Source organism: Notothenia rossii, assembly GCF_949606895.1.
Source record: "Notothenia rossii genome assembly, chromosome: 1".
In the NCBI taxonomy this organism is placed as follows: domain Eukaryota; kingdom Metazoa; phylum Chordata; class Actinopteri; order Perciformes; family Nototheniidae; genus Notothenia; species Notothenia rossii.
Genome location: NC_136912.1, coordinates 77,985,384 through 78,008,369, shown reverse-complemented (window position 1 = coordinate 78,008,369; position 22,986 = coordinate 77,985,384). Strand labels below are relative to the sequence as shown.

Genomic DNA, 22,986 nt, shown 5'->3' with positions numbered 1-22,986 from the left:
GGTCTGAGGTCCGACTTATGGGATGTGAGAGGATAAAGAGCAGTTCCAGCTGGTGAACAGCAGGCTTTTCTGATGACATGGCGATAATGATCCCACTTGGACATATTGTTCATTATATGGCTAGCTCCAGCTTTACAACCTAAAATGTAATCTGATTAACGGCCACTCCTATGATGACAAGGGCATTATGGACAAACGTGGAGAGGATAAAACAAACAACCAACTTAATTCCTTTCTTTAATCTTCAATAGCTGTGACACAGACTGTGTTAAACCCTATGGCGACAATAGCAGTATGGGGTTCCCCTTTTCACACACTGTCAACCAGCTGGCTGTACATGGGTCCAAAGACGTAGCCTACATTATCCTGTTGGTCAAATGAGTGGAATAAAGTCTGATATGCCAAAGTGCATGAAACATCCATACATAACATTTACCTCTAAGTCAGTCAAATGTGAATGTTTCGACCGTTTGAATTAAAATATAAGTATAAGTAAATAGAGTTAGTAATGAAGGCTAAAGGATGGAGATGACTGTAGCCCAAAACATTGAGTCAAGCAACTTCTCAAGAGGTGCTTAAAGTAAGATTTAATCTTTAAAAGTGTTTCCCTAGAGCATCTAATTCCAAGGCACTTCTATTTTGAATGGTATGAAATAAAAGCTGTTAAGCTCCCACAGTCACTCCATTAAGCCTTTATTAAATCAGGAGCATTTTCTCTTCTGCTGCCCTGCTACCGCGTAGGAGTGCAAACACAAAGTATGGGCCTTGCTTTTGTGTTGGAGATACTCAGTCCAATATGCTAGACAATGATATAACATTTGCAGATATTACCTAAGGTAAGAATTCACTTTGAAACTCTTTGATGGAAGTGAAAGAATTAATGATAAAAAGGAGAATATCATAAAACAATCGGATATAAGGTTAGATGTTATAAATGGCAACAAACATCTGGCAAACACTACAGGAAGTATGAAGTCTCAAAAAAAAGAAATGATGTATGTTGAAGAGATGCAAAACTTATAACAATTTGACTAAAGACTTCAAAGATGTAATGGAGACGATTGATGTCAACATGGAAAACTTTGCATTGCTACACCTATGGTTAATCCTGCTGCTCCAACATGAGAAGTAAGCAGCCAGTGTGCATGCTGGGGGAAAGTCATTAGGAGTGGAAACAGGATGGTAATACAGAGGAGGAGAGACTGTAGGAGGAAGACACGTGACCAGTTTGGGAGGCGGAGCGGGGAACTGCTGCATCCACCTCCCACATCAACATGAACAGCAAGCAAGTCTCTCACAAGTCAGGCTATGCCAACGAGGAAAGAAATCATAAAATATATAAATAATGAGTAAACAGATGGCATAAAACCACAGGACCCTTTAAAAAACAGCTTACAATAGGAAACTGAGGCTTATGGCAGCTTTACGTACTTAATAGTCAACTGTATTCTTAGCAGATGGACTACGGTTGTGTAAATGACCGAGCTGCAAATATCTTATGCAACATCTTGCATATGATGAGAAATGTTCAGAGCATTGCCCTTAACAAATAATCTTTGATCTGCGTGCTGACATGTTCGTCGGACCCAGCAGGGCTGCACCCATGGTAATGTTTTTGGGCGCTAGGAGTTGCTTTTTAACGGTCCTGACAATAACCGTGATATTTAAATATATATATAAGATATCACTTTAGTAATGCCATATATCACAATACTGTGTGAATAATCTGGCCTATTTTAAGACAAAACAAACAATAACCCAAGTTGAAGATACATTTGACTGTATTGTATTTCTATAAAGATTAAGATAAACATGTAAGTGTGAATTATTTTTACAAAGATGTCATGGTGTCATGCAGAGAGCAGCTTTCTGCCATGTATGCTGTCCTGTGTCGAGGGCAGCTGACCTGCAAACTAGAAGTGCCCTTCCCTTCTGCTAACCCACCTCAGCTGTTACATACTACAATTATAAAGAAAGAAATATGATCGGTTTTGCCTTTATGTAAATAGCTTTGGTCTGATTGATTATATGCTTTACTGCCACTTACTTCATCAGCATACATATAGAAAAGTAAGCCTACATGCTACCGGAATTGCAGTTCCTGGCATTTTTAATCCTATACGTACATGTCTGTGCATGTAAACAGACCGCCTCACATGTTACAATGTAGGACCACAACAACCAATAAGATACCACCATTTCTACAGCCACCCTCATTGGCTGGCTTGCCTGTGAAATCTCAACGAGGATTGCAGGGAAGTTGGACATGAGCACATATACTGACCTACACTATCTGCTGCTCACAGCTAAAAAGCTTAGAGATTTGTCGATATCAGTGCTACGAGCCAACACTGCCTTAGTGGGATCAAATCCTGTAATTACAGCAGCCTATGGACGGGTGTGAGATGAAATGTTACATGCCATTTCAAGGATCTCTCGAGTGAAACGCTGAAGCTTGTACCAATATATGATTACGTCGTGACAGATTGGGTGGTGGTTTCTGTGTTTTAACCTGTGGTAGCCTCAGTACAGTTGTGTGGATGGAGCAAGCCATCAGCCCCACAGAGTCCTCTTACTGGGATTAACCAACTCTGCATATGATGTCATCTGGGCTAAATCTGATCTCTGCTCCAACACAGCTGAGAAAGATCATATTTGACCTCAGTAACAGGATGGAGTTATGACCACCAAATGAAGGGAGGAACGGGAAAACTGTGAATGATAAAAGCAAGAGTGGACTGCGGCTGAAAAAACATGTTTTTGTAAAGATTCAGCTTACAGTAAAAACTTAAAATGTATACAAATGTCGAAATGTCAACAAAATGTGATATTGTGGATGCAAAACAATACTGTGAAAAAAAATCCAAGCATTTAATTCTGTTGATTTCTGTGGTCCTAATTATTCCTCTTGTGACCCAAAACATAAGAGTAAAAAAACAATAAGAGTATTTTGCTGCAGTCTTCACTATTGTTTGTTGGGGTCTTTAACCACAGCTTATCACAAACAAAACAAAAAGGGCACTCCAAAATAATGATAAAAGAGAAAGATAATCACAGTTTCATAAAAGATTAATAATATTAACAATTTTAAAGTGAACATTTTATAAATACACTGGTTACAGCTTAGTTACTTAGGGATTCGTTTTTTTTCTTTCCTTTATCTTCTTTCGTAGTTTATATAGTAAACGGAATCATTTTAGTTTTTTAACCTTGTTCTGACATTTTAGAACCAAACGAATAACCTGTAGTCAAGAAAAAAATCACCATGCTACATATTGAAAACACAAGTAGTTACCTTATAGCTAACTGTCTACTGATGGGACTTCACCAATATGCCAACATTCTAACATGATTTATCTCATAATTCAGTTGCAAGGATGTACTATAGAGACAAGTTGTGGTGAAATACAGAGAGACTTCCTTTTTACCAGACAAACAAAATCCTGCCTTTCAAACATTGTATAAGCTTGGAGTAAAGCAGACAGCTGCGATTATGTAATGTAACGCATAAAAAAACCATCTGTGTTGTTCATCAACTGTAAAGGCAGTGTGACATTCAACGTGTCCATGCATATGTCTATGTGTGTGCCATGTTGAGGGGAACAGACCCAGCATTATGCATCAGGCCCAGAATAGACCCTGACCTTTGCCTGACACCCAGTAAACCATTTCACAATATGCAACTGGCATATGACTCCCCTCATCTTAGACAGCACAACTCAAATGTCAACATAGTGCATCTCTACTCAGCAGCCTCCATAGAAGTATCAATGATTCTAACTGCTAACTGTGAGGCTAACACAAATGGAGAAGATTGAGGTGTTTGCGGTGTGTTTGTGGTGTGTGTGTGTGTGTGTGTGTGTGTGTGTGTGTGTGTGTGTGTGTGTGTGTGTGTGTGTGTGTGTGTGTGTGTGTGTGTGTGTGTGTGTGTGTGTGTGTGTGTATTAGTGTTGCACGGTTTACCGATACTTGACAGGTACAGCGATACCCTGCCGTTAAAAACGTTACGATTCCTCCGTTTCATTAGTATCGGTACTTTAAGAATGACGGGGAAAAGTACTCCGGTGAGAAAGCGCCGTTTTAATAAGAGCCGTGTGTGTTCAGCGCACTGCTTCCACTCCTCCCTGCACTGCAGCCGTGCCTGCAGTCCCTCCCATCTCAAGCACGCTCTAAGGTCCCCCCCTCTCTCGTGCACGCGCTAGCCGCCAGAGCATGTGAGAAAACGGGAAGCATGGCTGCAAGTGGGACTGGGACTGCAACTGCCGCTGCGCCTCGGCTTTTTGACAAAAAAGACGGCAGAAGTGAAAAACAAAAAAGGTGTTTATAGATGATGCTTAATCGTATTTAATACAAATTCTAGTCATTTATTTAATGTATTGAACTCATTGTTTAAAAGTTTGTGTTATGGTTATGGTTCTGGTGTGAAATAAAGCACAATAATTACATTTAAGACTGTTTCCCTTTTTTTAAGAAAAGTATCGAAAAAGAAATCGGAATCGCAATTCTTGACTTGGTATCGAAACCAAAATGTTGGTATCGTGACAACACTAGTGTGTATCTCTTTATGATTGGAGGTGTCTATGTTTGGGAGGTGGTGTTAAGGAGCGAGTGGTGTCAGAAAGCAACAGCTGGCCGGTATCCAGCACTTCTCCTGTTTCAGCTCAGATTTAACACACCCAGGTGGAGCCATAAACTGCCCCTCAAAAAACATAATCTGGCACTGCTTGATATCAGACAGAATTAGACATCAATTGTATGTTAGAGAGAAGTTAACTAGAGTGGGGTAACCGTGACTTTTGACCTAGGCTCACTAGATATGACGTGGTGTCACACATTGAAACCACGTTTGTTGTAGGAGAGGTGTGGTACAGCTAACCATGCATAAACCTATCTTATGTCCAACACTAAAAACGGTTCCACAGACCTCAGTATCATTTTCAGGCCTTGGGCGATTTTCAGAAAGTTGCCATGTACTTCTCAAAATTGGTGTGAATGTAAAAAAACAGTAAGTGTTCAGATTGTATTAACTTATATAATGGAAATAGCTTTGGACTCAGAAAGCTGTAAAGCATCTGCCCATTTTTCTAACAGCGTTCAATAACCCACATTTGTTATGTTGGGTAATGCTGGTTCTTTTACAGCACGTGTTCAGAGGAAGGCAAACAAAGCCTATAATGTGACCAGGGAGTTCCACTCAAGTGAACCCAAGAGGCAAGTCTCCTTTGTCCTTTAATAGAGGAGTGAGGCGTGGCATAAGTACAATGCATTGTGTACTTCCTTATTTGTTTAACTTTGAGCCTATACCCAATATAAATGTTTCCTATAGGTACTGACATAATTAGAAGTGATAACACAGTTCAGTCACTAAATAGTAGGATAAGGAGTTATTTTTCATATGCTAAACTAGGAAACAAAACAGTAGAAACAGTCAGCTTCCAATCTCTCTTTGTGTGCACTGCATATCCTGTCAAATACATCCCAAACGTTGCCTTTTTGTCTTGCTAAGCAAACTTTTAAAAATAGACATGTGGTCAATTTGGCTTCGACTCTTTTCAAATTACCATCATCTGATTCTGGTTGGGTTATTTTGGTTTCCTACTTTAATTACGATGCTTTAAAGAAAGCTAAGACAGGAAAGCGCAGTGTTAACTCAGTCATACCATAATGACAATGAAGAAATTGTGAGAAACTTGGTTAACTATGGCTATAGACTTGAACATATCATTTAGTAAACACAAGAATACAGTTTGAGCGTATCTTTAAAAAACTCTTAAATGGAAAATGAGATGTGCTATGCTATCAACGAGGATGTACACTCACACGGTACAATTACACAGCACTCACTGCTGGCACACACCCTACACCATATTCAAACCTATGTTTTTGTACAGTCGCACTTTCATTTTCTACATAAAACACTGTAACTTGTTGCTACTCTGAAGTCAGCAATGTTTAGACACTCCTGTAAAAGGTTTTATGACTGATACTAAATCAAACTTAAAGCAACAATGCGTCTGTGTGAATTTACTGTGTTGCTGCAAGCTACTGGTTCTTTAGAGGATTAGCTAGTTGAATGAAGGTAGGCTTTTACATGCTGTTGACATCCAAGGATGTATTCATACAGTCTGCCTGGCATGCTCTCTGGTGAGCCTTAGCAGGAAAGGGCAGAACTTAAATCGTCAAAATGTCACTTTAATTCCAGCCAAACATGCCGATAGAGCTTTTGTGCCTTCACAGTTCTTTGACAACTGCCTCATGGCGAGCTGGTGTAAGCTGCTGAGCTAGACTGCAACCAGAGTTGCTTATCATGCTTCAGTGGGCGGCGGACAGGAGGCAGCAGAACAAGCATCACGACTGACCAGCACACTTCACTTTGAAGCAGAATCTCACCACAAGCTGAACAACACAAAACTGTTGACATATTGTATTTAAAAAAAGGTCATGTTTTAAATGATAACATGTTAGTTGCTTACACATCTAGCAAACAGATATTGGCATTCATTTGTAGTTAGGAATCTGCAAAGCATTGGAAACCCAATATGTTGTCTCATTAAAGCTCTATTTTGGTCTTTTTTCATGGCTTTTTCTTTTGAGCTAGAAACAACCAAGTTTGTTGCCGAGCTGAACCACATTGGAGAAAGAGTACGTTTTCAGATGGTAAACCCTACACTTGTAGAACTGAAGGGAACTGCAGAATCAGGCGATTATTGTCTGTGGGCGTATCAATATGGTTGACGCCTCTCATGTTACAAACTTTCATTTGACCTGATGCACCAATACAAATATTACTAAGTGCAGCTTTAAGGAGTGAAACTGAGATTCTGGTTATTTATTTGTTATTCACACTTGAGAAAAACCTAGCTATCCAATTAGGTTGCCAACTTACATGATGCACTTAGCTAGATAATTTTCGCAGATAGCACCCTTATATTTACGGCGTCTTATTTTTCAAAACAGAAGAAACAGTCTTGTATCTATTGGAATACAGAATGGTGATTCTTTATCTAAGTTAATGTCTTTACCAGTCAGATAACAGCCAGCTGTTTCATTTTGTGTTTTGGCCAACTCATGGAATCAACCTTAATTAGCTTCATCTGATAAAGTCCAAAGGCAACACTTTACGTCATTTCAGCCTAAGCCATTAAATTCACAGGCTTAAATTAGGAATCAATCACACCAGCATATTTTTTGGAGGCAAAGGGCTTTTTCAATATGAGGTCTAAAAATCATCTGTGCTTTGAACAAGCAGGTCCAACATAGGGTCAAACACTGTACAATGTACACAGCTGGAACACAATGCACAGTAAGGCTCTGTGTTTACTGTGTCGTCTCCCTACATGGCGTCTCCATTATCAGCTCCCTCTCTCTGGGCGATGAGAAGCGCGCTGTGCTGTACAATTAGTCCCAACACTATAGCAATCACCTAATACACTGCTCATGTGTTGGGCAGATATTACAGCCACTTGTCATTGTCGAAAGTGTCGACCACAAAAAGGCCTCCAACAGTTTTATTACTTATTACTGATAATACCAGCTTTACAAGCGACATGCCACACAGGCACCTACTATCTGTCAATGGATGACCAAATACATGAAACGTGACTTTAATAAAGTACAAGCTGATTTGCAAAGTAGACTGGGGGAAATGTCAGCGAAAACTGATTGGCCCAAAGAATGGAGTAGATAGGTGTGGGGGCAGTGCACGTGTCCTGCACCCAGGGCTGAAACAATGATGGGTCAGGCGGGCCTGATGACCTAAGTAACGAAAGTCTCCTCAATTCAGGATAATGGCAGAGAGAAACACTATAAGTCAAATACAAAAATATGACCCAGTGTGTGAAATACATTTTAGGGAAAAAATAAAGGATGGTTACTTTCTTAGTGGACAGTTATGTCACCATGCCAGGAGAGTGTATCAATGGTGTCCCTTTACCCTTTAAACAAGCCTGATGGGTGCTAGTTTCTACAGTAGGCCATGACAGAAAGCTGGTATTACATGCTGCTGTTTCTTTAAGGCACTGGGATCTCCCCTGGGAGTAAAGCCTTTAGTGTACTTACAGCAGTGGCTATATGGTCCTGCCTCCATCACACAAGCGTTTGTCAGTGTGAGAAAGCATCCAGCTGAACCAAAGACTGAACCACTGTGTGTCGACAAGGCCCACTAACAAAGACGACCTTTCAGCAATCAGCAGTTTCCCCCTTCTATTTTGCTTTTTGCAGCCGCATTCACAGCAGTTCCAGACCCACTCACAGAGAATCTTGTGCACACGGGCCTGCCATACGTCTCTGTCTCTGCTATCACGTGGTGGAGCAGGGTGACACTGGCATTCACCTTTGTCCCAGGTGCAGGCAGGCACTCCCACATACCCGACTTTGCAAGTTAGTACACTCAGCACATAAAGGCCCCAGCTCAACACTGAATAATCACTATGTGCTGTCGTGCAGGGGCGGGAAACTACAATTTATTACACTGCAACAAAAGAGATTAAACTACTTTAAACCAGACAGATCACAAATCACACTTTGCTATCTAAACAAAGCTTCCTTATTGGTTTCCTGGTAGATCAACAAGACTTTATTCAACCAGTCACAGTGCAATAATTCACATACTTCCTCATTTGGGCCAACAGTCGATCATTTAAGAAATCTCCTTCATTTTAAAGAGTAGGGAAATAATAGTGTGTAGCATATAATAATATCTGTGATACAGCCAAAATTATAGGTAAACAAAAATGTATCAAGTTACCATGTTTCCCATACATTGATTTATTTGTGGCGGGCCGATAAAACTTTTTTTCTTTCTTCTCCTTATTTGGTGGTCTAATGGACAGTGAGGTGGGCTGATGATCGGAAGGTTGCGAGTTCAAATCCTGCCTGGAACACCACTACTAGTGTGCCCTTGAGTAAGGCACTTAGGCCTAGGTTACTCCAGGGAGAATGTCCCTGTAATTGGTAATTGTAAGTCGCTTTGGAATAAGGCGTCTGCTAAATGCCTGAATTGTAAATTGTATATTATATTTTTGGGAGAATAAACCCCACAGATCCTCAACTCCGGTGTGTTTCACTCATTAACAACACAACACAGAGCAACAAGATCGTTGTCTAACAAAAACGAACTAACAGGATCCAGCTAGTCAAATGTAAGAATTTCTCTTTTCATAAAATAAACCTAGATTTGAATTAAATGGATTCAGAAAATGTGATAAATAATCAACAGATTAATGATGATCAAACTATTTATTTATTAAGCCCTAATATGCTATACTCATAATATTGCATTTATTTTTACCCAATTAAGATGAAACCGCACTTTATAAAGAAAAAAATCAGCAACAACAAGGTTTTTTCATATTGCATATTCATTGCCAAAAATTATTTTTAGATGATATCTATAAGTGAGAAGCTAAAGTGACAGAAAGACAACAGAGGGGAAACCACTCATGTTGAGCATGTGTTAGCAAGTGCTCATAGATATAAGGGCTGTTATTTGTGTCAGTCCATAAGGAAGAGATCTGAAGCACCCTCTGACAGAACACAAGCCCTTAGCCCTACTGGACAGGCAGCGACATTCACTGGGTAACCCCCGGGAGCTGGCAGAGACAGAAACTGTGTGAGAGTCTGGGTTAGTCTGAGAATTGACAAGGGAGAAGCTCCATGATACAGTAGGCATATCAACACTGTTGCTAAGGCTGAAAACTACTTTAACAATAAGAGGCCAATTTGTTTAGTTTGTGTTGGATCTGTAAGCCTCAAAAGCCGCGTTCACAACGTAGTCCTTTTCTCACTTTAGTTCCGATATAGTTCCGAAATGTCGCTTTCACACCAAAAAGAGCCGGAACTAAATTTAGTTCATCAGAGCCTTTTTTACCCCCTTTTCCGTCCCTGGTAGAGAGCAGGTACCTTCATGGGAGAAAAAGGTTCCTATGTCTGATTGGCTGGGCGGAATGCAAACCACGCCCCGTAAAACTCCCAAAAGGTTTTGTGAAGCCGCCATTTTATTATCCTCGCATTAGCATTAGCTCCGCGCACAAACGCAGAGACTAACTTATGGCAACACAAAAGAAAACATGGGAGCGGTGGAGTGATGAGGAGGTGTCGGCGTTCTGGCGATTTACTCGGAAGGCTTCAGTAGAAGCTGCTGGGAGTCCCAGCAGCTTCTATTGAAGCCAGTCCCCAAATCCGGGGACTTCTGGCCGGGGACTTCGGGTGGCAGTCTACGCCGTGAAGGTGTTTGCGGCCTGCCAGTAAACCCAAAGCAGCAGAAGAAGTGACGTCAGCGGCTTCATTTGCCTAATCCTTCCCCAGGAACTTATTCCGGTGTGAACGCGATCTGTACTTAGTTTATGAGAACTAAAGAGTTCTCATGAGCTAAGTTCTTATGAACCTTTGTGGGAAAAGTACTGTGGTTTGAATGCGCCTATAGAGAAAGCTATTGTGGAGAGCAATTAGAGTCATCATTGCACAAAATACAATTATTATACAAATAAAACATGAATCACTATCTAAAATTAGTCATATATAAATCATATATAAACCCAGAAGCCTCAAAATCGGGCCCCACTAATAGCCTGACAATGTTGTGCCTTAACACAATTAGCACACTACTTCCTCAAACGCCATAGTCCTCACCATCCACACTGCCCTCTCAGACCTGGACCAGAGGAACACATATGTGAGAATGCTGTTCATTGATTACAGTTCAGCATTCAATACCATTGTGCCCTCCAAGCTGGTCATCAAGCTCAGGGACCTCTGGCTATACATCCCCCTCTGTGACTGGATCCTGAACTTCCTGACTGGCAGACCCCAGGCAGTACTTTTGGGAAACATCACATCTTCCACCCTGATCCTCAACACCGGAGCCGATCAAGGCTGCGTGCTCAGCCCTCTCCTCTACTCCCTGTTCACACACACGACTGCGTGGCCACAAACAGCTCCAACACCATCGTGAAGTTTGCCGACGACACGACCGTCATCGGCCAGATCACAGGCGGCTACGAGAAGGCGTACAGAGAGGAGGTCGAAAACCTGACATCTTGGTGCCAGGATAACAACCTCCTTCTTAACGTCAGCAAAACCAAGGAGCTGATCGTGGATTACAGGAAGCAGCAGAGAGAGGGACAAGCCCTCATCGCCATCAATGGGACTACGGTAGAGAGAGTCAGCAGCTTCAGGTTCCTCTGTGTCCACATCACTGAGGACCTGACATGGTCTCTTCACACTACCACCATCACCAAAAAAGCTTGACAGCGGCTCTTCTTCCTCCGCTGGCTGAGGAGGTTCAACATGGACTCCAGGACACTCTGCAACTTCTACAGGTGCACCATAGAGAGTATCCTGACTAGCTGCCTGGTACGGCAGCTGCACCGCCCTCAACTGTAAGGCTTTACAGAGGGTGTTGAAAACTGCACAGAACATCATCAGGACGGAGCTGCCATCCATGGAGGACCTTTACTCCCAGCGGCTCAGGAAGAAAGTCCTCAGGATTATAAAAGACCCCTATCACCCCAGCAACAAACTGTTCTGTCTGCTGCCGTCTGGCAGGCGCTACCGCAGCATCCGGACTAAAACCACCAGACTCAGAGACAGTTTCATCCCACAGGCCATAAGACTGTTAAACACCTGAAACAACATCCATAACATTCATCTGGCTGCTATTTAGAAATTATTTATCTAATATATCATATTCCAATAACTTGTATATACTCTTATTGCACTATTTCACTTTTTAAAAACTATGTTTATTTTTATATTTACTTGCACTATATTTATCTGTTTACCTGTTTTATTGTGTTGCACTGTTGGAGGAGCCTGTGATCTAAGATTTTCATTGTCATAACTACACTGTAGCTATGTTCGTATGACAAAATAAAAAACCTGGAAACCTTGAACCAATATACATGCTGATAAAGCCAAGATGATAAATGCTGGGTCCAGTGGGCCAGAAGATCTATGGAGGAGTGTTACTGCCCCAATGCCAGATCCAGATATAGCTGGACACCATGGGGTTAAAAATACCCAAACAGATGGGAGGGTTCACAGGCGGGGGGGGGAAGAGCAGCCAGCACAACCAGAGATTTCAGAGGAGAACTGCAATTACAGCTGTTTGCTAACCTCTGCCTTTTACGTGGTTAGCAAAGCCTTCAGTGGATGCCCGTTCAGAGATAATGACCTCGCAGGAGATACGATGTGGCTGAGATGACGCCAAGCCCACCCATCAGCTCCAGTAGGACTACTTAACTGGAGTTTGAGTTAGGCCTTGCTTACATCATGGCATTACCAGAGAGGAAAAAAAGCTGCCAGTGATCAAAGAGCAACTACAAGTGGCAACACATTTATAGCTGGGAAAAGATGCATAGAGGAAAGTTGATTTAGAGGAAATGGCTGAGCAGTCACCTGCTGGCCTAGAATCCAAAAAGCAAACACCTGACATTTCATGTGGTTTTTTGCAACCTGTTTAAATGCTATTTAAAACAGTGGCTTTGGGAAAAAAAGGGGTTCATGCTGACACAAAACAAAAACATGCAGTAAATTATTGATTGCACATGGGACCTGGAGTGAGCTTATTAGAAGGAGAGCTTCCACAAGAATCAAAATCCACTCCTCTGACTGAGGGAATTGTACTATCGGTAGATACACATTTTAAATGTTGGCTTACAAAGAATAGAGATTATATTTAAATAAAACAAGTCTTACAACACTTGTTTACCTCTTGAATGACACAAATTGTTAAGGCTGAAAATGTTTGTCCTATTTTTTTTTTTATACACACACACCACTCAAGATATGGTTTAAGATATTATTCAAGTCTTATAGTCAAGTCTTCCTCACCGCTTTGATAAACACAAGCAGAGAATGGTTGACTCATTAACAGCCTAGCTGTGGGAGGAAGGGACAGTTCCTTTATACTTCCTGTGTCTGGCTCACTTAGGTCAAATAGTCAACTGCACAAGAGTCTGCTGCACATCTAAATGAAATTTTGACTGCTAGAAAATTTAAATAAAAAGCAAGTAGTAGTCTTAATACAGAATACAGGATGAAGACTGACATTGGAGATGTACCAGAACAGTTTTGTGGTGCTTACATGGAAGTGAAAGCTCATAGACATTTCTTTTGGTTCACCAACCCTGAGGATGCACTTACCAATTTGATGGCGACATATTCGTTAGTATAGAGATTTTTTCCCAACCGCAGCTCTCCAAAGTTCCCGCAGCCGATTTTTTTACCCACACGGAAGTTCGGTCCAACCATAAGAACTCCGGAATTGGTCCCTGAACTTCGGCCCCCATGTCCAGTCCTGCTGCCTGTTGTCTTAGACATCTTTTTCCCTTCCTCTGTCTCTCCCTTGCCCCCTCTCTTTTCAAAATCCATAAGCTTGTGATACCCTGGCCTCTCCACGGTTATTCTCCAGCCATGCAAACCATAGAAACTCCAATAACAACGACAGAGGACGCTTTAGGGAGGGGGAGGGAGACAAACTCTCACAGGACAGAGGAAAGGTGTTGCTGTTAAAATGTGCAATGATTCAGAGGACACTTCAATGAGACACTTCAATAAGTGTCTATCAGTCGGGTCTTCTGCTGAGCGCTTCCCTTTTTTCTTTGGGTTCCTTGTTTAGCAGAGGGGTTCCTTCCTTGTGTGTTTCTCCAGCTCCAGTCTCAGAGTAGCATGTCCCTGCCTGAAGAATAGGCAGGTTGTCCTAGGATGTGCCCACAGATGCACATACAATTCTAGTCATAAAAAAGCACTCCGAAACCCAGCTACTGCATCCACAAGGACACTTGGGAACATCTCCTAGAGTCCCTCATTCCTTCTGGTCAGCCTTCAGTGACACAGTGGACGTTCTCCATGATGCAGGGCCACAGCAGACAAGGCAACCCAGACGCAGAGAAAACAGCTGGAGGAAAGACTGGTAACTGATGGGTCTGATGATAGCTGGGTATCTGAAAAAGCAAAAACAAAGAGATATCAGTTAGTACTCTGTATAGCCTGTTACTACAACAAAGATCATAAAATACACTCCAAATAAACTATCATTACTTTTTCTTAAAAATATTCTTTACATTAATTGAAGATGTTCTATATATTCACTCACGTCAGACAATATATTCTGTACTGTAGCTATCCCCTTCTAGATTTATGACAAAAAGTCCAACAGTATATAAGCATTATCTGGAGATTGTAATAAAAAAAAAGCCAAAACTCAAACCATTATTTGCTCTCATAATACTTCTGGCCATGTGGACATAAACAATATATATAATAACACTTTAACCTTTGACTTAAAGATCAATGTATGTCTACTATGGCTGTTCCTTACTACAGCTGAAATGAGATCTTGCTTCAGACCTGCACAAGGTTAATTCAATAAAGCAATCAATAGGAGCAGAAATATTCTACAGTGGACCTCAGGTATGAGAGGAAAATAGATAATCTCTTTTTCGATTAAACTCATTTTTGTAATGCCCAAGACACAGAGCCTATGAGTGAAACTCTTGTAAGCAAGACTAAAGTGTAAATTAATTGAAACACCTGAGCCAAGTTTCAGGCACAATCCTCAAAAGCTTTTGCAAAGCTCCAAAATGTCCTACTTACTAAAACAGGATATGATTCAAAGCCATACACTATTGTAGGAGCAATGCAGGGAACAAACAACATCAATCAAACCATCATTTCAGTTTTCATTAGCAGTGTAACTTGACCTTCTCTGTGCAGCATTTCACTAACAATCACATGCAGACATATCTGTCCAGAGCTGCTCTCCTAACTCCCCTACGTCCATGATCTAAGACGTTTGGTGGAGCAAGTAATGCAAGCACTAGTACTGGGCAGCCACTCTTTCTTATGGAAAGGCACTTACACGGATCAATGACTGCTGTAATGCCCCATCTCATCATAACATTTGCATCATTGGGAAGCATATTATTGGAAGGATTTGGATACAGTCTGGTCTACAGTTAGCAATGCTGTAACAGAAAGACTAAAGACTAAAATAGCCATCACAGGTCAAACATACGGTAATATGAGATGATTTAGCACTGGTTTATGATAATAAATAGGTATTCATAACATTGGAGTTATAGTTTTCTGATGTTTATCTGTGGTTAATTTGAGAGTTGGCTTTTTTAACGAGAAGGCAAAACTACATAAAGAAAATAAAAAAGCAGTATCAATGTCCAACGTTTAGTGAGCACGGGCGGGAGTAATTTCATTTCCTGCATAGACAACATTCTACCTTTTGTCAGCAACTTCTGACATCTATGTAAACACTGAATCAGTGGTGCCAGACAGTAGAACACTTGAATATATCCTTACAAAACCTTCATCCCTGCCTTAAATAGACTTGCTCTTTAAAAACAGAGTTCTAAATATAAAAAAGAAAAACCTATTTGACATGGTGGCAGGTGACCTATTTTGTTCCCTGCCACAGCCAACCTTTCCCCTTTATTTGGCAGGTGGCAGGTGCCAAGAAGATCATTCCCTTGGTACGAGTTCCTAAAGAATGACACAACGATTACAAATACACTGAGACTTTGAGTATGTCTGTACTCTTTCACTACTGCAGTCAGCCAGAAAAAAAATACACATTTAGGGAGGCTGTGGCTCAGTGGGTAGTGTGCTGGACTTCGAATCAGGGGATAGCAAGTTTGAGTCCCACTGCAGTCAGCATGTCGTTGTGTCCCTGGGCAAGACACTTCGCCCCAAATTGCTCCTGTGGGGATTGCCCACAGTACTGAATGTGTGTAACTCGCTTTGGATAAAAGCGTCTAACAAATGACATTTAATGTAAGTTATAAACCAAGTATGAGGTCAATCATTACACTGTCATGTCTACCTTGAAGCATGACGATACTTACTGTAGAAATAGGAAGAAACTAGCCTACCTGGTCACAAGATTGGAAGTACAATGAACGAGGTCGGTAACAGCAAAGTCAAATGATCACAACAACTGAAATGCACTAAGACAAGCATCTGATTTTTCAAGGTGACCCAAAAAACAATTCAATGCTTTTAAAACAAGTATGATAAAGTGTTAATATAAGAAAGAATAGTGATGGCCCTTGAAAAAATGAAATAGTTCACTGTCTCAGTTTAGAAATGTCGGCCACCATAGCGAAACATGTATCTGGCTGATTTCAGGAAGTTGAGTATTGTTTTTCCTGTCAGCTGTTTGATATAGATACAATATTATTGTATAGTGAGATGTTTTATGTTCTTAGTTTTTGGATGTCACATCAACTAATTGACAGAAAATCTGTGAATAATGCCTCACCAAACGAGATCGGTTCGTTTCTCACATTGTCTTGCCATGAACGTTGTAGTCGATGCAGTTAGCTTGTAATAACACGACACAAGACGAATTCAAACGTTATCAATATCAATCGAACAGCCATTAGAGCCGTTATAGACAAGTTTTGGTTGATACATTTTCATTTCCGTGTACAGAAGATCTGCCCTTTGAGCTTATATTAATGCTACTAGTAGCTAACCGAATAACGTCGGGGTTGGCAGCTGTCATTTAGCGCGTAACGTCAGTTTCAAGTGTTTAAATACAGCCGTTTTCTCTCTAAAGCGCTATGTTAGTTTTCTATTATGAGATGAGGTCTTAAAAAACGAATTCACTCCTAAAATCCGTCAATGCGTGTATTGAGAAGGGTTAAGTTAACATAGCTGGTACGACGGACAAGGCCAGATACTATGAAGTTAGCAAGCTTCAGTTAGCTTGATATCGTTCAATCGCTTGCTTCCGTTTAAACGTATACTTATGGTAGCTACATAAAACAACACTATCGGCACATTCTCCTTGAGTAGACGTTTATTCTATAGTTGACGCTTAATCGAAATGTCACATTAGCAGTGATAAGCTAACCGACCTAGCACTTACCACAAACACCGTTCTTCTTGGCCCAACGCCTAAATAAAAACGATGTACCATCGCTAATCTGTTAACAACACTTTACTATTTCAAACACCAACTAGCTAACCGTAAGCAAACTGATGCAAACGGAACAAGTCGAAGCAGGAACGATCATAAAATATTCATTGACTGACATTCGCTGTGCCACATTAACATGGTCAGTTAGTAAACGCTTAATAACTGAGAAATAACAACGTCGCAACTACTTAATGCCACAGATTGTATGATAAGAGGGTTAGTTGTTTCACCTGAGAGTATTGGTAGTTTTGGTTCAGCTCACAGCTGTAGATATTTCCCTGACCATTGCCTGCCGGGCAACTCCTTAATCCAGAACAACCGACTGCACACCATAGGCAGCCCGGATCTCTTACCGTTTAGCTTTCTAGCTAGCCATTTAGCAAGCTAGCCACTGAAACATTAGCAAGAACGCTCACGAACGGCGGGACGGTGTCTTCAAAAAACAACACATTTCTGTCGCTAAAGGAAAGCATGTTACCTTTAAATGTCAGCTACCAGAAGGCATTCGAAGTCATGGTTCTTCGTGTGTGGGTATCCTTCTCATTTCGTTTCTCTAGCCTCTCAAGTTGCTATGATTTTGCTGTTGTCTCTTTAAGCCTCCCTCCGCTGCCCGATACCCAGGCAGGCACAGCGTCACGCCGGCTCACAGCTCACACCACCACCACCGTACGCTGAAAAACTGACGCAACTGGTTTGGTGAATAAAGCAAAACATCAGGCGTGAGTAGCTCATTGATTAGCTGCTGTGAGCTGGTCCATTCGCTGGACACATTACACTCTTTATACAGAACTGAATATACAATGGTGTGCACTGGTGAAAGTAACAAAGTAAATTTGATCAAGCAAATAAGTAAACTGTTGAGGTACTTGTACTTTACTTGAGTATTTCCATGTTATGCTACTTTACTTATACTCAACTACAATTTAAAGGTACCCAGCAGTGAATAAAGTCATTCAAATGTGTTCCACCTTTACCAGCTTGATAAAAATAATTATAACTTATATATATATATATATATATATATATATATATATATATATATATATATATATATATATGATTTTGGGCTAATCTGCACATTCAGTACTTTTACTTTTGGTAGGCTACTTTAGTATATTTAGATGCCAACACTTAGGTATTTGTACTTTTACAATAGTAACATTTTCAATACATACTTTCACTTGCAACAGAATATTCCTACACTATGGCATTTCTGCTTTGACTGGAGTACAAGATTTGAGTACTTCCTCTACCTCGGATGGTGTAAAAAGACTCACACCACACATCTAAATTGGAATAATTTAAATCTGCTAATATGACTAAAATAAAGGGAGTATTGTCCTGAATGTAGTGCTCATCAAACATGTTTTTGCTACAGGTGTATACAAATGTTGACCAGTGGTCAAAGGGCTAGAACATTTACTCATATCTTGTATTTAAAGTGGCAATTCCACAGTGTGTAGAAATGCAAATTTTGCACATAAAAGTTATCCATTCCTTTTTTAGGTAAAGTTATTGACATCAAGCTAAACTTAAATAAAGTACCGCAAGTAAATGTAGCCTACTCACTAAACAGAGTCTCCAATTTCTGAATAACGTTCATAATATATGCCATTAATATTACTTTAATGTTGTAACTTGTAAAAGGTTGGATCATTTTTAACTACTGGTGAATTGAGCCCCTGGGCATTAATAAAGTTTTATCTTAATCTTTAATGTTAAGTTATATTTTATTTGTTGATTTCATTATGTAGTATTAATCTCAATCGGCCAAATAACTCATACCTTCAGATATCTAGATATAATAGTATAAAAGGGAAATAATCAAACTACAGTACTTGATTTAAGTCTAAGTCAATACTTAATTAATGTTACTTCTGTTATTTCATTCAGTACTTTGTCATATTTTGAATACAATTGTATTTGTACAACTGCAAATAATGTCATGCTGGCATAGGACCCACATCTGGAATTCTGATGCATAATTCTAACCAGATTCATTCAACAAATATTGGAGTTTATTTATGCTCAGACTGGAGATCTCACATTTTTTACAAAACCAAATTTAGTGCTTTGGGCTACACATCAAACTCCATGTAAAATGTGACAATATAAACTGCTCGATGTTGTCAGTGCTCACAAATTAAAACATTTATTTATATCCAAAAGAAGATCAGGCCTTATATTTGAGCTTTGCAAAGTGGTTGAAATCCCAATGTTGATACAAATTGCAGTAGTAAATCTGCAGTAAAATATGTTAATTTAGTAAAACCCATCATTTTGTCAGTGCTGCTAAACCAAAAACACAAATGAACCCCCAGAGAATTCAGGTACAAATAACTTTATTTCACATTTGTATGTTTCTGTGCCTAATTACAATGGGGAACTTTTTCTGAAATGCTTTAAAAAGAATTATAACTGCCGGTGTAACCAGCTAAATAATACTGAAGGTGGCAATGGTATCTTTAAATGGGATGTTGATGCTGCTTGTGATGATTAAAGAACAGTCTTGTTGATGCAAATTTGCATCAGTTGCAACCAACCTGTTGATTTTAATAAAAACAGACTTAAATAAGACTTGGAAATATGTGACTGTATAGATGTATTCCCCTTAAACAGATAAAATAACACTCTAAATTAAAATTGATATTCTGTCAGGTTTACAGTAAAAGGCAGTAAGTGCTTCTCCACCGTGTCTCTCCCCACGCAGGAGCAGAGATGTCGGGCTGGAGGTGAACAGGTCTACATTTACAGCCCCAGGTGAGGGTGAGGAGCTTTAGTAGAGCACACAGTCTGAAGGGAGAGGCTACAGTTTTTAGTAACAGAGGGCGGATGGACCCCGAGGGCAGAGCTGTGCTGTAAGATGGGCCAGAACACTGGGGGGAGTGCCAGCTCCGTGGACAGCACTCCTACAAGGGGCTGGTGAGGAGGCTGGCTGTAGCACTCCCTGAAGGGGAAGAGTGGAGGGGAGTGAAGGCGGAGGGAGCACCGTGAAACATCAGAGTCTGAATGTGTGCGAGGCGGACAAATATCCCTGCTTTTATCCACATGAGGAGGAGAAGGACAGCGATGAAGAGGATGATTGTGTCTGTCAGTGTGTGATGTGGAAATGTCCTGTTTGTCTCTGGTCCTCTCTTCCTCCTTTCCCCCCGTGCTATGGTGTGGCGCCTCCTCCACACTGTGGTCTCTGGAGAGCGGGGAGCACCTCTGACCTTTACGGTGCTTTGCCCTCCTGTTCTTGAACCACACCTGGACAAGAGAGAGAGTAAAACAGCCACGGTAAATGTATGTTTATGGCACACTTCATACACAAGGTAGGTCTAAAATGCTTGACACCGTTGCACATTCAAAAGAAACAAACTTTAGAAGACTGGCTCAAAATGTGAACATCTAGAAATGTAGAAAAGATTAAAGTTAAGACACAAAAACTAAACAATTCCATGGAACCTTTAAAGGGGAGCCAGAAATAACATGTTTGTTTTTTTAGCAACCTTTCACTGTCAGCATTCATACATTTGTTACCACATGAGAAATTGTGAAAGATAAGGAAAACAAAGTACTCATGTAAAATTGCCTATTTTAGAATATTATTGGATTAGAAATATTGATGCAGAAATGTGTTTATCACTTTAGTGTTGCTGCTAAAGGGTGTTTTAATTCCTCTATGGCTTAATCTATAATAATACATCATCATTTATTACCCTATAACTTGTAGTCGTAACAAGCTTTCTTTTTACATATGTACTGAATTGTAGTTGCCATTAGAGTAGAATACAAATACATATGTACTTTATGTAATTGTCACCACTTGAATGTCACAATTATGTACAAATGTGCGACTGTATCATTCCTTAACCTTCCTTAACCTCCCAGTTGTTTTCCCCATTAGAATTACACTTTAATATCAATATCAAATGGTAAGTGCAGCCTTTTATTACTGTGTCCCAGATTCAAACAAATGTGCATTATTCAGCAGGTCTCCAGTCAGGTGTGTTGGGGGAGTGTGTGTTCACCTGAATGCGAGCCTCCGGCAGGTTGATGCAGACAGCCAGTCTCTCCCTCATGCTCACGTCGGGGTACTGTGTCTGCTGGAAGGCTTTCTCCAGAGCCTGCAGCTGCGACACTGTGAAGGCCGTGCGGCTGCGGCGCTGCTTCTGCTGGTTTCCATACCGAGCCTCAAGAATAAGCTCTGGGCGGGACAGAGAGAAACAGAAGGTTATCACCAGTCACTCAGCAGCAAGTCCTCTCCAAAAACACTATCATAGGGAGCATGAAGTGAATTCATATTTCCCCCACACTTGCATGTTGTTTTTTCTTTTAAATCAGGGCAGTAGAAGTTTGACATGATTTTTATTGACTTTTATATGCTGAAAAATTGAATAATAGTAGCTTATTTTATAGGCTGCTGGACATTGTATTTGATGGATTCTAACAATGAACAGTGGTGGAAGAAGATTTATGTTCATCCCTTGGATGTTGCAGGTTAAGGTTTGAATAACTCAAATGTTCTTATAGTTCATCTTTTAAAATCATATTTTGTGTTATTATCCAAAAATAGTCAAGCAATTAAGTCCTCAAATAAATGTAATGACAAAAGGTATCAGTTATTTCACTGAAATGTATCATTAGCACAACATATTTATACTTACAGTATGTCAAGTATCTCAACAAGTATATTTGTCTTTTATCGTTCATTTTTGTAAAGCACTTTGAATTGCCTTGTGTTGAAAGGTGCTGTTTAAATAAACGTTCCTTGCATAGTTAATGCAAACTATTGATAATTTAATCATATGATTCAATGTGTTATAATCAATTGTTTATATTGTGATCATCAATTTGACCATGCACCCTCTTTCACCACATCACTATATACATAAGTTATGTGCATAATACAACATAACTCTAGGAAACAGAAAATGTGTTTTAAACTGTTAACTAACATTTATGTTCAAGTGTTCAGTCCTCTAAATAAAGTGTTGCAGAGTTACGAGGACCCACCTGCCAGTCTCTCGGCCACAGACAGGGTGTGCACCGCGGGGCTCGCGGCAGAGTACACACGGTACTGTTCCGCCATCTGGTGGCGCAGGTCGAACAGCATGGAGTTCACACCGTGGAGAGGAAACATGCCTCCACCGTTGGACGTCCCGCAGAAATTCAACGAGTTCATCTTAAATCTGAGGAACAGGAATACTTATTTAACCGACTGAAGAGTTCATCAGCATCTTAATATACAGTCACGGTCATTAAAGTCATTAAAACGTTTAAATTACAATAATGATCTGCTAATGGAGCAATAACTGCAAAATGAAAATGAAGAAAATTATTAGGGACCAACATTCTTTCATTTTATTCATTCAGTTTATTTCCCCCTAAAATGTAATTATCTATTCTTCATCTTCCTTTACTTTTTCTGAATCGGCTGTTCGTGTGATTTGGTAAAATTCGAGATTCAAAACATTAAGTTAAATATGACATGTGATTATCATCATATTTCTTACGGATTTACTCTTTCACAACATCAGCCAATTTGACACATATTATACAAGCTATATGAGGAGAGGCAGGATTTTGAGTCCACATATTTCAACTTAAAATCGGAAACATTTGACATCATGAATTCGAGACCCTTCTTTCAGATATCCTTTTAAGTTATAAAACATATTTGGAAACGTTTTCGGTTTGTTGTTGCCTGTGCTGTTTACCTGAGCTCCGGACGGTGCTGGTGCGCCTTTACGCACAGAGGTCTGGACCCGGTGAGCTGTGTAGTCTCCTAGTCCAGTTTGGGCCTTAAATCCTCACACAGCAGCGCTTTGTCGTGATACGGATCTGTTTCTCCCAAACCATTCTCACCCACGACTATTTAAGACGCATTTACCCAGGCTCCCCTCAGCCATTAGCCAATAGAAAGAAAGGTATTAGCCGGGATTAGGTGGGATGAGGGAAGAGAGGGGGGTTGCGAGGAGCTCAAGTTTTTGAAACTATTGAACTTGAGAGATTTATGCCAAGGATCCCCCTATAAGCGAGCGTTTCATTCCCTCCCGTTAAAACAA

The 22,986-nt window shown here is 40.4% G+C and overlaps 2 protein-coding genes across 5 annotated transcripts in view; both read right to left on the bottom strand.

Moving 5' to 3' along the window:
• The window catches only part of csnk1g2b (casein kinase 1, gamma 2b), a 35,600-nt gene extending 18,032 nt beyond the window's left edge, over positions 1-17,568 (bottom strand). For 2 of the 4 annotated variants that reach the window (XM_079645922.1, XM_079645923.1), the window contains exons 1-2: positions 17,415-17,568; positions 13,144-13,943 (exon numbers count right to left, since the gene is read on the bottom strand). In XM_079645922.1, coding sequence (XP_079502048.1) covers positions 13,144-13,371 — 228 coding nt within the window. In that variant the 5' untranslated portion in view covers positions 13,372-13,943; positions 17,415-17,568. The remainder of the gene's footprint in view (positions 1-13,143; positions 13,944-17,414) is intronic. The other 2 variants (XM_079645924.1, XM_079645925.1) reach the window with 1 other exon arrangement.
• Positions 17,569-19,308: 1,740 nt separating this feature from the next.
• dmbx2 (diencephalon/mesencephalon homeobox 2) lies at positions 19,309-22,745 on the bottom strand. The gene is made up of 4 exons (XM_079645958.1): positions 22,639-22,745; positions 21,935-22,110; positions 20,950-21,125; positions 19,309-20,185 (listed from the first exon to the last, which is right to left on the bottom strand). The coding sequence occupies exons 2-4, from the start codon at positions 22,101-22,103 to the stop codon at positions 19,685-19,687; spliced, it is 846 nt and encodes a 281-aa protein (XP_079502084.1). The 5' UTR covers positions 22,104-22,110; positions 22,639-22,745; the 3' UTR covers positions 19,309-19,684.
• Between the last annotated feature and the right edge of the window lie 241 nt (positions 22,746-22,986).